Source organism: Rhipicephalus microplus, chromosome X (genome assembly GCF_043290135.1).
Source record: "Rhipicephalus microplus isolate Deutch F79 chromosome X, USDA_Rmic, whole genome shotgun sequence".
Lineage (NCBI taxonomy): Eukaryota > Metazoa > Arthropoda > Arachnida > Ixodida > Ixodidae > Rhipicephalus > Rhipicephalus microplus.
Genome location: NC_134710.1, coordinates 439,240,347 through 439,254,438, shown reverse-complemented (window position 1 = coordinate 439,254,438; position 14,092 = coordinate 439,240,347). Strand labels below are relative to the sequence as shown.

The following is a 14,092-nucleotide window of genomic DNA, read 5'->3' as shown; positions in this document are numbered from 1 at the left end:
CTTCGAATAACGCGTTCGATGCTCTACTATGAGCTACCACCGCTGCTATCCTCCCATCCACTTTATTGGGTTTATATTCAAACTTAAACATGGGAGTGTCAGTGAGCGCCCCCTGTAGCCACGGTGGCGAGTGTGGCACACTATTTATGAGCCAGTATGGCGTCACGTAGCACGTGAACTTATTACGAGATGGCAGCTGACCAATAGTTTCTTGTACACACACACACGCATACACAAACACACACACACACGCACACACACACACACACATATATATATATATACATATATATATGTATGTGCGTGTGTGTGTTTGTGTGTGTATGTGTGTGTGCGTGCGTTTAGACATCCTAAGTTGATCAATACAGCTAGTTATGAGCGCTACGATTTCCTTTCATCGAATACTTTTTTCACCTACGTTTGCATGAGGCGATGGTCCAAAAGATGGGAGGAGCGAAACTAGAGATGAATCATTATAAAGCAAAAAATAAAGTTATAAATTGATATGTGAATGACGTGGGTGGCATGGTATGCGAGAGTCAAAAGACAGATGTTATCGGATGGAATTGTATGAAAAGAAAGGTGGGCAGGATAACTGTGATGGGTGTGGTGCGCGTTCTAGTGGTGCTTCATTGTAAAGAAGACCTACAAGGAGTGCATGCGCGGATAGAAGCTTGCTGATATACGATGACGATGAAAAACAGTGCTACTGGTGCGCGAGGCACAAGGATATCACGTAGAAGTGGCCCCATGACAAGCGATCACGCCACATCTGTGGTGCCAATTATTTGCCAACACTTAGGTGCAAATGTATTCCATGAACAAAGACGAGTGGACACGAATGTCACTAAAAGCCTAATCTGAGGAAGAGCAGGAGAGTTTAATATTACGTTACGAGCAGTACATTGTTGCCGCACCTGACGATAAAGATTGGCAGTCGAGGTTGGTACTGGAGCCTCTATGGCTTTGAGCGGTCGGTGCCTCCTACCGTCGCGTTCCGGTTCGAGAAGGCCTGAGCGAGTTTACACCAAATGCTGCTTGACCCCTTGGTACTTTAGTGCCAGCTGGCAACAACCACCAGTACTTCGGCTACGAGCCGGACCTCTGCCCAGCTGCCAGACTATGTATTTCCTGGTTTCTCACCGCTTCATCTCACGACGACCGTTCTCTCGTTATAACCGGCCATCCGACGTCCATTCAACAAGCCTAACTTCTTAATTTCAATTGTGAATGCATCGACTAAGTCTTCGATATTCTCGTGAGACTGAGCACAAGTTACGCCACCAATACCGTGCTCAACTGTAATCGAACTTCACTGCTTTGTTCAAGTCAGTGAGCAAAAGCTTTGTTTGTTGCTACAAGTTTGATGTGCAGGGAACATTAGGGGCTTCCTCCTTTTGCTCGTGGCCTGTCCTTTGTAGGCGAGCGGTGCGTACACCAGTCTTGCCTGTACACTTCTGTGGTCGAGCTGAAGGTCGCCTCTCCACTGATTCCATAAATTCTCAATGCTCCCTTGATGGCGCACCGCCACCAATGGTGTATATGTACCTCGGAGTATGAATAAATGGGGAAAATATGGAGGTATAATGAAAATAAAACATTGGCAGTGAAGAGAAAGACGAATGCTGCAATACCGAAACACAGATTGTTATGGCGATGCAATAAGTACAAAATGCTTCGAGGTCTGTGGAAGGGCATAATCGTTTCTGTATTTACATTCGGGAGCTCAGTGAGCTGCATGAAGTCAGAGGTGCTATCAGGAATGGATGTAAATCAAAGGGCTGTGGGCAGCCTCAGATTGGGTGCTCATAGGAACATCACAAATGAGCTGTAAAAGGGGATATGGAATGAACAGTCTGGAAGGAAGGGAAGTTTCGAGCCGAATGAGATATGGAGAGATGCTTAGAAAAATGGAGAGTAGGTGGGTAGAGAAGGTGTTCAGTTATTTGTACAGGAAGAGCGTGAACACAAAGTGTATAAGAGGAACTAGAAGGCTCACCAGTAAATATGTGGCTGGCAGTGTGGACTATATGAAGGCAAGGAGCAATAAGTAAAAAGTCATAGTGGCGGACAGGTTTTATTGGATGACAGTGATGGAAAAGAAGCCAGCTCTCAGTAGCGACCGAAAGGGCAAAAAGGCAATATGGATAAAGGTGTTTCATAACAATTCAAGTAAAGTGCTTTACTGTTCGAAGAAAGCTCGTGTTCATAAAACGCGTAGTTATAAAGTGAAATTGAATGAAGAACAATAATGTAAATCCTGTGGGCGAGCCAAGGAAATGATGGAACTTGCGCAGATTGAATGTGGCAATATACACACAGGTATACGTGTGCGTACGAACGTACAAGTGAATTTGGGTTTTAGGGACAACCACAGAAAGCAGAACACGTCTACGAAAGAAGCAAGTAAAAGACGGTTAAGCTATTCGGGGCAGGAATCTGGACATAAAGGACAGAAATAGTGGAAATTCACCTGAAGCGGTAGTAACAAGCACTATGAATATATATATATATATATATATATATATATATATATATATATATATATATATATATATATATATAATAGGAAAAATTTGTTAGAAGGAGTTAAGGCATTGGGCTAAGATAAAGTCAAAGGTTTCTTTTTGTTTTTCTTTGTAGAGCCTGGTGACTCGTACGTCATCGCTCCGTTAAAGCATGGACGCTCATAGCGTTCATCTATCCATTCGCCGTATTTAGATTGCCCGCGCGCTCGCTTCCTAAAAGTAGATTTGAAAAAAGGGAAGTGAAGAGAAAAGTGTGCCGAGGTGACTATCTTTCTCTCAAGAGGGCACTCCAACAACGCCAAACTAAGAACGGTTAGTGGAAAAAGAAAGGTATTTGAAAGAGAGAGGAAAAGAGGAGCGTGTCGGTGGTGTTTGGTCTAGCCACGCGTGAATGCGTGCTGCCTTCGAGCCGAGAGAAGAGAAACAATATCGTCAGATCGTCAGGCAAGCAAGAAGGGCGAGGATCGTCGCTTCGTTGGCACGGAAGCACGCCACAAGTTCCTACAATATCCTGACTGAAGGCCCCTCACTTGCCTACAATGCAACGGCGTCGAAGAACGCCTGATAGCTTCACGTCTGTCATTTATGAGCCTTATGCATTCGACTCCCGGCAACGTCCAGTATGGCATGATGAGGCAAGTGATTAACGTGCCGGTCAACGTGGCCAACACTGTGCAGCACCGGCTGCGTAACGTACCCGACAAAGCTCCCTGCGACGTACACATCGTGCGCGGGCTCGTTAACAACCATTACAACAGAAATGGTCTCGCCAAAGAATGCCCCGCAGGAGTCTGAGGAAGGTTCTTTAACATGATTCACTTTAGATATATGACAGCGATTTTTGTTTACTGTTTACCAGTGTATAGTTCACGTGTGTTATAGTTTCTTATAGAAACTTGGCTGTGTTTTTCAATCAAACGGTTTTGTCCTTATCAAGACCATCAGAAGCTCAGCCTTAGAGAGGTGTGGGAAACGATAGCAATAACCTGCATGACAATCACTCACATCCGTGTTCATTACTGGAGAGGTAGCCACCCATGTTGTTGCACAACTGCCATACCTCCATCCAGGTGCCATTCAGCAGGTGGTGTGTATCTGTACGCACATCGAACGCTGCACACACAAAAAACGAGAACAAAATTACACTCATGTGCCTCTCTCCCTTTTTATTATATGTCTTATATTATTATTCTCTTTTTGCTAATAGCACTCCCGCAAAATTCATTGCCGATGCCCCGTCGTTGGTTGAGCCACTCCTCTAGAATCCCACCAACCATCCATGTAGAGCATTTTCTGACTGCTGCACTTGTCCGCCTACACAAAGGAAGGAAATATTAATAATAGCTTCGCAATTCGACCATCTTAGCACAAAAATGACACGAGCGCATTGCTAGTCGTGCAAAGATTGAAGAAAGAACGCAGCTAGGTAGCGTTTCATGTTTTTCAATTTTATTTTGTTCTCCTCTTATTCACGTTTTTTTCTCTTTTTTTTTCTTTCTGCCTTCATCAATGTTTTTCAATCTCTCGTCTTGTCTGCTTTTTTTGTACATCGCTTTTCTTGTGTCTGCCTCCCGCTGTTTTTGCTTCTTTCTTTATATCTTGTACTCTTTGCCTCTGCTTCTTTCTTAGCGTTTTTGTAATGCTTTGCGTCTCTTTCCCTCAGCCTTTTTGCTTCTATTTTTTTTGTTTTCCTTTTTTCTGACTGGCTTTTTCTTATTCTTTTTACTTGTATTTTCTTCATATATATTTCGCGCTTTTCTTTGTCTCCCTATCTTTATATATACTTATCCCTTTTGATCGTCTGTATTTTGAGTCCCTTTCCCCTTCTATGGCTTCACTTCTGTTGTTGTTGTTGTTGCCCCTTCGCACTGGCACATACCCACTATGGGGGATTGGCCATGAAATCTAGAAGTATCCTATATGAGATATATTAAAAGGTTTATCCTTAATGAAAAAACTAATGATGTAATAGAAAATAATAATTAACTAAAAAGGAATATTAAACTAAACAAATAATTGAAGATTGAATCAAGAAGAGAAAAGGTGAGGTAATACTACAGTGGAAGACAGAAATTTTGAGTAGACCAGACAATCGAGCTTATCTCACCCGGTCACAATCAAATGAATATGCAAATTTCATTCAAAATTAGACAAGTGTCTTCAGAAATATATTTAAGCAGGCATTATTATGACATGCGCTTTGATTCTCGAATGAAATTGCATACAGCATCGAATACGCTCCTGTGGCAATGTCCCAAGCTAAAGGCACCGAAACTTAGAACATTATCTGCAGTTAAATTTAAACCTACTGCTTGAAACGGAACAATTAAAAGTCTTTTCCTAATTAATGAATAGTTTTTACATGTTATAAAGTAATGCTCTATTGTTTCCGTTTCTTCACAGAATGGACACAGGGGGGATATCGCCAGACCAGCTCTGTGCAAGTAAAAGTTTAATGGAGGGACACGACATCGAAATTTGGTTAAAATAACCTCTAACTTTTTAGATTGACTCCACTGAGGTTTCCAGGGGTATGTTAGGTGCTGATAGTCCGTATATTTAGTAATATTTTCCATAATATCCGTATAAATAGCCCATTTTCTATATCTGATCGACACTATGTGTTCCGATTCTGGTAGTACCGAGATCACAGGGCCATCAAGTGTGGCTCGAGATAGTGAATCGGCTATTTCATTCAACCGTATGCCACAGTGTCCCGGGACCCAGACTAACTTCAGGAACTTCACATGAGGTGGAACTAATGTTTGTAATGTCGCTAGAGCTCTTGATTGTTCTGAAGCTGTTCTCCTTCTATTCTTCTCCCTTTTCTTGTTTCTTCTCTTTTTCGCGTGCTCGTAGTTGCCTGACCCTCGCACCGAATGTAAAGTGTAGTGGGACATGCCCAATTTTTGTGGTTCATACTGACGTGGGCAGTATTGCACAAAAGTGCTCTAGTTATAGATGGCTTAAACCGGTTGACTGTGGAAAGATTGAAGACAGCGTGTGCTAGTTTATGATGATTCGATAACGATAGTGTTTTCACACATGTTACCAACACCATGAAATTTTTCGCTCTTAAATATGTGGTGAAAATCACCTATTTTCGCATAGCCTCCTTGGATTCTTTAGCCACGCCTTCTTATTGCACCATCTGCAATGACACAGCGAGGTGACTTGCGATTGAATTATTTATATGTGAGGTTTACCGTCCCAAAATCACCATATGATTATGAGAGACACCATAGCGGAGGGCTCCGGAAATTTCCACCACCTGGGGTTCTTTTCCGTGCACTCCAATCTGAGCACACGGGTCTACAGAGGCGACTTGAGAATCTTATGAAAATGTTCCTAGGGTGTTTGCTTTTTCTGCGTGTTGATTCTATCTGCTACCAAATATTTTTGCACCTGGTCCCAATAAAATGACATGTTAGATTTGTGGGGTTTAACGTCCCAAAACCACCATATGATTTTGAGAGACGCCGTAGTAGAGGGCTCCGAAAATTTTGACCACCTGGGGTTCGTTAACGTGCACCCAAATATGAGTACACGGGCCTACAACATTTCTGCCTCCATCGGAAATATCAAACGACATGTTTACCTCTTATGAAACTGTAGATAATTGCTGGGGGACTGTCATCGAAACTTTTTATGAAGAGATGCGGAGAGGAATAAATCTTTTGGGTGATTGTTCACAATACTAAAGCTATAGTTTTTATTTGGTGTGCACTATACGATGTACCATCTTTCTTTTCCAGCTAAATATTTGGCAGACCTCACACAATTTAGGAATCAACGCTTAGTGAAGCATGCTGATGAAATGTGACTATGTTGCTATTTCCTTTATTGAGCGAAACGTTTTCAAGTACATGGCGCTAAAGATATGTACGAATGCACACATAGGCACACGTTAAACAACCCGCATTTGTTTTATACAACCTCTTCTTTACGTTGCGTAGCGATGCCTAAAATAACATAGATATTAGCATCCCCACGAGTGGTAAGCTGAAATGAAGCGCTGGTGCTCACGCGGATGGTATAGCTTTGGACGCCGCTACAGAAATCAGCTTCAGAGGATGACGCTCAACTACAGTTTGCAGCTGTATTATAAAAGTACATGTGTAATTTTTATAAAAGTGGATGGCCACCACCGCAATCACAATTGACGTTTAATGAACACTATAGTCAGTTGGAAGAGCCATTCGAAGACCGAGCATGACTTTCTGGTCGAATACTTGATTTTCATGCTAAATGCTAGAGCTCGGTTACGGGTGGAACTATTGCATTTATTCTGCAGACCAGAGAGGTCAACGCTACCTATGTTAGCTTTTTCATAACGCCTACGTGTTAAGATTGCTCATTTCTATTGTGGCTGGTTCTGGGTACATTTAAGCGGTCCATCACCTGTTGCAGATACCCGCATACCCGGGGCACATGCACACCCACGAGTATGTGCCACACGTTTGGCGGAAAGGTTTGATGATGTACACCACGGCATCATCACATCATTCATATCATGAAAAGCAATTCATATTCATCAAACCATCTCATCCTTTCATTCTTATTGGTTTACCCTCATTTAAGAAGAGATTATGAGAACACCCAGACGTAGGCCGCTAGATAGATAGATAGATAGATAGATAGATAGATAGATAGATAGATAGATAGATAGATAGATAGATAGATAGATAGATGTATAGATATATAGATAGATAGATAGACAGATAGATAGATAGATAGATAGATAGATAGATAGATAGATAGATGGATAGATAGATAGATAGATAGGTAGATGCTCTCAGTACGTGCTGTATACAAAAAGTGCTTCACATTTGAAAAGGAATATGAGAGCTTTCAGCCCTCGGTTTCATAATATTCACTTGTCAGTTACTTCATCCTTATCTTACTTCACTTCCACAGTTATCAGTGTCTTTGTAAAAAGATGTCTCTCATTATCATATGGTGGTTTTGAGATTTCATTTTCAGATATACAATGAATTGATCAATCAATTATTTATTTAACGTGCCCTGGAACAACAATAAGGTCTTAGTGCAGGCGCACGCAAAAATAAAACATTCACAATAAACGATACAATAAAGACACTTTTCAGAAAAATCAAATAAAAAAACTTAGAACACACAGGAAGAAACTAGTGCTAAATGGTAAGGATTAAAAGTACAAGACAATTATCTTGGAATGGAGTGAAAATTAAGTGGGACTCTACACAACTATGTAGAAACCTCTCAAAAAAGAAAAAAAATCTGCAAATTTTGAACAGCTATGTTAAGACAGTACAGAACTATTAATGATAATATACATTATTACTATAATACTACTGTTATTTGTGAAGAAAAATTTACTTTACCTACACATAAGTTTGTGTTCCACGCTAATCATGGTTTAAATGCTTCACATTTGAAAAGGAATATGAGTGCTATCAGCCCAAGGTTACATTTATCTTATGTAGAAGTTTGCGTTCTTGCTAATTGCAATACAGCAAAGTGCATATTTAAGAATGAATTAGGTGCGGGATTTCATCACGTGGAGGGTGGGACAAGATTGCTGCTCTTCCTCATCAGAACAAAGAAACACTCAACGAGATTCTGCAGGTAGCTCGACGAAATGACGTGCGTGTACGTAGACATTTGCTTCGCAAAAGCTGCAAGTAAGTAGCAAAACAAGGGGCAAGATTGTTGCAGTTTCGTTCAAAATGACTAAAACATCAAGCATAAACTTGAGCCATTTGTTCAACATCAAGTTTTCATAGCCAATTGGACACTGATTAGTTGAGTTACAACAATTTATTAACCCCAGCAACAATAATACACGTGGGTTTATTTATAAAAGCCTATGCAGGCTTTTCTGCATTTTCAAGTGACAATAATCGCACCACGAACAAGAATATTCAATGGTTTGCAGGGACTGAGGGATACAGGCACTGCAAAAGAAAAAATATCTTCTTACACACTGTATGTAGCTTTCTGCCACAAACAGATATACGGAAGGTATGATTCTTTATTGGATTAGCGGTTATTGAATTAAAGCCTCATTTAGGCTGATTAGTTTAAAACCTTGAGGAAAATCTAGCCACTTAGATCAATTTTGCGCTACTACCTGCAGTTCCTTTAAATGCCGTGTTTTCAATGGCATGAATATCCTTTCCACCTTATATCTACAAAACATTGAGTCTTAATAGAAGGCTCCTCCACAAAAATCTTCCAATCGCCATAACTACCACAACAAAGTTTTTCTACATACACAGGCACGCAATGCAAACATTGCTGAGATGTGCTTGGAACTGCACATTACCACAAAGGTGAATGATGGCCTAAGCTTGTGAGGCAGGTAAATTTCAGCAGTAAAAGAAGCTTCGTTTGTGAGAAGTGAGTATCTAAAGTAAAGGAATGAAAATGGTGAAGTGGCAGATTGTAAAGTCTTAATAGCATAAATCTTCCCGATAGATTATTTGGCCGTTTTTAAACAAGTGCGAATAGCTTGAACATTTGCCATTTGTAGACATGTTTTCCAGAGGTTCAGCTCTAAGAAATTCAAGCACCAGCATGTCAATGGTATTGTTTGTTTAGTCCTAAAAGTGGCGAAAATAGACTAGTAGTAAATTGACACGACATACGTTTAACCACTCCAGCCTGAAACCAGACGACAAAAACCAAATTAGGTAAGAATCTACCTTTACACCTTGCAAAATTAATAAAAAGAAAGGGTGGTTGTTCTGATTTAACTACGTGCTCCTCGCAGTTCTCTATTATCCTTTCGCTAGCATTGTATGTTAATGACAGCCAGAGCATTAAGAAAAAAAATGAAGTCCTAGAAGACAGGAAAGAATGCCTCATGATTTTATGCACATGGGCATATCAGATGAGTTTTTCGCTACCTTTGCAAGGCTTTTACGAGCATGTCTAGCGGTAAAGCTGCCAAAAATAAAATAGGCAAAATTGATGCATCGGCACTCTGAAAACATTTCCCCTAAATTGTATTCGCGCCTTGCACGCGGACTCGTCGAATGCACGCTGCGTTCGCTTCAACTCAAATTTTATAAAGCAGGAGAACGAAACAAGCTCATTTTAATCTGGAAATATAGCGCCAATAGCAAGGTCAATATGAAGCTTGTAACTACTCATCACGGTACTTTGGGCAATATTTTGCATCTGTCCAACCGTTAAACAGGTGTATTTTATAAGTAAACATGCGCCATGCTTTTGTGCAAATTAGCGAGAACACCCCAAAAATACGCATAAACAGTCATGCCTCTAGGCAAAACACACACCTGAGCATTCATTGTGCTTATCACTGAAGAGTGTTTCAACAGCGAATTTCGTGCAAGTACGTTCGTTGTGGTCAAGGCCAAACCACATATTCAAGAAAACGTACCCAACGGTGACGAGCACCTTCGTGCAAGTCGTCGATTGCAAGGGCGAGCCCCATTCGCGTGACTGCTTAGGCGAGCGATGTCGACTTTTGCGTGCATAAGGGCGCTTACTCGTACCAAACGTCGCTCGTTGTCAGCAGTATGCAGCGTAGAAAATAGCGTTCTGTATAATTGTCTTGCCCTATTTGTTTCGATCCTGTCACTGCTGCTACGTGCCGCCAAGCCGCTTCAGAGACGGTCTTTAAGTAGCAGTTCTTGGTCCTAAGGTCCCACAGTGAACATGGGCGTTCAGCGACATTTGCAGTGCGCTTGTCACCATTGTCCATGATGATGAACGTAATTGCTGGTGCGCGTTGATAAGCAAGTGGTAACCAGCAGCACGTCATTTACGTACACCCTGTTTCGATGCTTAGCAATTGGCTGCTACTGGTCGTCGGGTGACAATTTCCAAATCTGAAAAAAAAATGTGAGCGATAGCGCAATATCCACCACGCGGCACGTCGCTCTAACGACCAGTTTTGCGCCTCATAGTGTCATTCGTCGCTGTCGCATGCATTTTCGAACATATTCACCTTCATTTCAGAAAACAATCATCAGCATGAATAGGCATGTGTCACTAAAATTCGGTACGTCTCACTACTCAATACTGGTCTAATAAAAATTAAGACAACAAAGGCGTTCCGTGCACTAGTACCTGCGCATTTGAGAAAAGTACGATTAGTTTGGGTGCCTGGACATAAAGGTTTGTTTCTAAATGAAATCGCCGATTCCTTAGCTAAGTCGTCAATCACCTAACCAATTCTACCGCTCTGTCCATCATTCGCTTATGTGACTGCTGCTCGATTCCGCAGACGTACGCTTATGCAAGTCTTTAAAGGTTCAGCACTAACAAACTCTACAGAACACCACCATTTCTTATATTCCTGGCGAAGAGACTTTTGCCACACTCGAAAACAAGAAGTAGCTATCACAAGGCTGCGTTGCCGGGTACCAAATCTAAGTTTCTATAAACACAGGTCTGCTCAGGCACCTTCGCCACTGTGCGCATTCTGTGATGAACTGGAAACAATATACCATTTCTTTTTGACCTGTAGGCAGTTTAACACATTACGAAAAACCCTATTAAAAATACCTTTACGTGGTATTGGTATGGACTTATCTCTGCCTGTCATTTTGCCTTTTGGAGCTTCCATTTCTGGTTTCTCTAATGCGACAGTATGCGCGGCCGTCCGGGACTATATTATTGAAACTAATAGGTTGACTAATTAACCTGTTTCATTATCTTAATATGTCCACATATTTATATACGTATAAAATTAGAATATTGGTCTATACTAAGAATAAATTCGTTTATGTAAATATTTGTATGCATTACATTAAGCACCACACTTTCCTAGGCTATCGCTAATCTTTCTGTTATACCTCCATCATTCCAAATCTGAACAGTAAGTATTAAAACTTCTCGATTCTTGGCCGATCCCCCACAGTGAGTATGTGCCACTAACAATAGGTTAACAACAACAACAACAACAACAGTTAGCCCTACAAATGGCTGCGCATCGACTGCGCCAAGCCGAAAACCCTGGGTACGTAGGAAAGAACTTTGGAGCAGGAGAAAAGCAGCAATAGCTGCGAAAAGAACACCAAGAAACGGAAAGCCTGTTTGGGCGATGACGTCTCCGTAGATTTATGACATATGCGAAAGCGTGGTTTGAGCTCTAGTTTCTCTCTGAAAGGGGCCCTGCAACACTTTTTGAGCATGGTCAGAACATTCTGCCGATCGCTAGTAGATGCTTCCATTAACACATGAGCCATGTACCGGAGCACAGCTCGCGGCCTGGAATTCGCCATAAATTATCAAAGTCAGCTAAGAAATTGGCCCCGTATCTGCATTTTACACTGCAAATGTCGTCAAATTACGATAGCCTTGCGCCGTGAGAGAGTGAGCAAAAAGTTTATTTGATGTTCTGTGCAAGAAAATTGATGAATAATATTCTGTAGGCACTACGTTAGAGTACCTCGAGCGTGCAACGATCCGAACGAGCGGATCAAATCACGTGACACGTGAGACATCAGCACTATCTGGCAGTTGTGTTGGAAAACGAAGCGCGTGGCGTGCGTGCCCATCTCGGAAGTGATAAGGTGAAGAACGCAAAGCGACGGGTAGGCGCCACCACTGTATCGTCTTGCCAAAGTGTAGGAAGCACTTCCCTTTTCGTGCAAGCGTTGCATGGTAGTGCAGCGTGATAAACGCTATGGTCCTTAGAATTACCTATTTATGCCTTTTCTGGTAAAAGAGTTGCATAAAGAATGTTGACGTGTTGTTATGGTGCATCAGATATGCGCCATAATACTTTTTAATTGACATTTGCACAAGTATGAACGCTGAATCTTGAGCACTATTGGTGGGTACTGCGCATGGGGTTGGACGTTTAGGGTATCGGCTGTTGCGTTCAGGGCGGACAAGCAGATAAATGTACAGACAGACAGACATACAGACAGACAGACAGACAGACAGACAGACAGACAGACAGACTGACAGAGAGACAGACAGACAGGCTAAATTTTTTGCGTCGAAGGTCCCCAAGAAAGACTACTGTGTTTGAAATAGTTTTTTCGCCTCCCGAGAAATCACGGAAAATAATCGCAGTAAGCCCATCTATCAGCCATTAGCTAATTTGAACATGGCACGATGGAGTGTTACAGAGGTCAGAGGTCATGCTGAGAGGCCGCCTTTTGTCCAAGCGTGCGCGCGCGGGCGCACTGAAAAAGCCGCGTATTTGAAGAAAAAAATAGCTCAAGGTAACAAGGCGTGAGTGACGTTTTTTGTTTGCCCCTCAAATCTCTCGCTGCCCAGCTGCTAGCTCTTTCGTCAGGACGAGCGAAGAAAGAATGTGATTGCAGCGTGTGACAAATCTTTGTCACTCGGCTCGTACTGTAAAGATTCTTGAAATATTTGCGGCGTTCGATTTGTGAGGCAATACGCTTTTCCAGTGAACTAATTCGATGTTTACAAAAAGTGTTTCTGGGCGTCTTTAAGAGTTTGCGGAGCTGCGTCACGTCTGTGACTTTGTGGTCGTATTCAAAACTATCAGCTCTGAAATAATTTGTTGACGCAATCTACGATCATCGAGCTAAAGCCTAGCGACAGCCCTTAAGAAACCTAGAATCTGTATAATGTAGTTCAAGCCTAAAACATTATAGAAGCAACGAGATTATTCTTCAGAAGCTTCCGGTTCTGCTCTATGAAGCCCTGCGTGGCTGAGTCGAAAGCTCTAATTAAAAAAAATAGCTACACAGAGAATGCTTTTCCAATCTTCTGCCCACTCCCTCTACGACAACCAATTTATTGCAAATAAAAATAAAGTACGACCAAACATGTGTAGACTTTCATTGCTGCACGTCATCATTAAGTGGATGCAATGAAATTGAAATCCTGCCTTGACACTGAAATTCTCTTTCAGGTTACTCATATCCGCAAAACATTATCAAGTTTTATACCTGATTATTTCAATGCAGCTGCATTATTATTTATTTACTGACCCTGACCAATTGGTGATTGCAATATGAATTAGTAGTACTTCATGTATTTCATCTTCGATATTCTTTTCTTTGCTTCTCACTAGTCTCGTTTCTGCTATATATCTCTAAACGCACTTAGCCTGGGACAGGAAGATGACGTTTAGACTTTTTCTTTTAAATACTTTGCGCGCTTTTCCTTATCTAGTGTTCTCAATGAACTGAAAAAAAACTGACATATAAAGTATTGCAGAACTAATAATATATAAATAAAATGTGCGCATACTCATAGCTGCACATTGATTTGATAAGAATTGGATGTACCTAAAACCCATATTGCTAAGAGACAATCGACAGTGGTGTTTTAGAGGGTTTGTCTGCAATTATTTTGATGTGATATGATCAACACTTGGTGCTGAATTGTTGCGAAAACCGGGAAAGACCTTAAGCTTAGCTAAATAGACAATTTGAGCTTTGATATGATGCACACAATTGTTCAAGTGGCTATCACTTTGCTTGTTTCTTGAACGTGAGAAACTTGCCTGCACAGTGTGCTGTACAAAAAATTACACGAAGCGCTTGCTTGAAAAATCAAATTTTTAACTATTACCTTCCTTGTTTTGCAAAGTAAAAGGATCAAATTTTAGCATGGTGTCACAG

The 14,092-nt window shown here is 41.4% G+C and overlaps 1 protein-coding gene across 5 annotated transcripts in view; it reads right to left on the bottom strand.

Annotated features, from left to right (window-relative positions):
* The window catches only part of LOC119160896 (uncharacterized), a 493,888-nt gene that overhangs the window by 218,832 nt on the left and 260,964 nt on the right, over nucleotides 1-14,092 (bottom strand). For all 5 annotated transcript variants that reach the window (XM_037413166.2, XM_037413167.2, XM_075880528.1 and 2 more), the window contains one exon: nucleotides 3,534-3,641. In XM_037413166.2, the coding sequence (XP_037269063.1) occupies nucleotides 3,534-3,641 (108 nt within the window). The remainder of the gene's footprint in view (nucleotides 1-3,533; nucleotides 3,642-14,092) is intronic.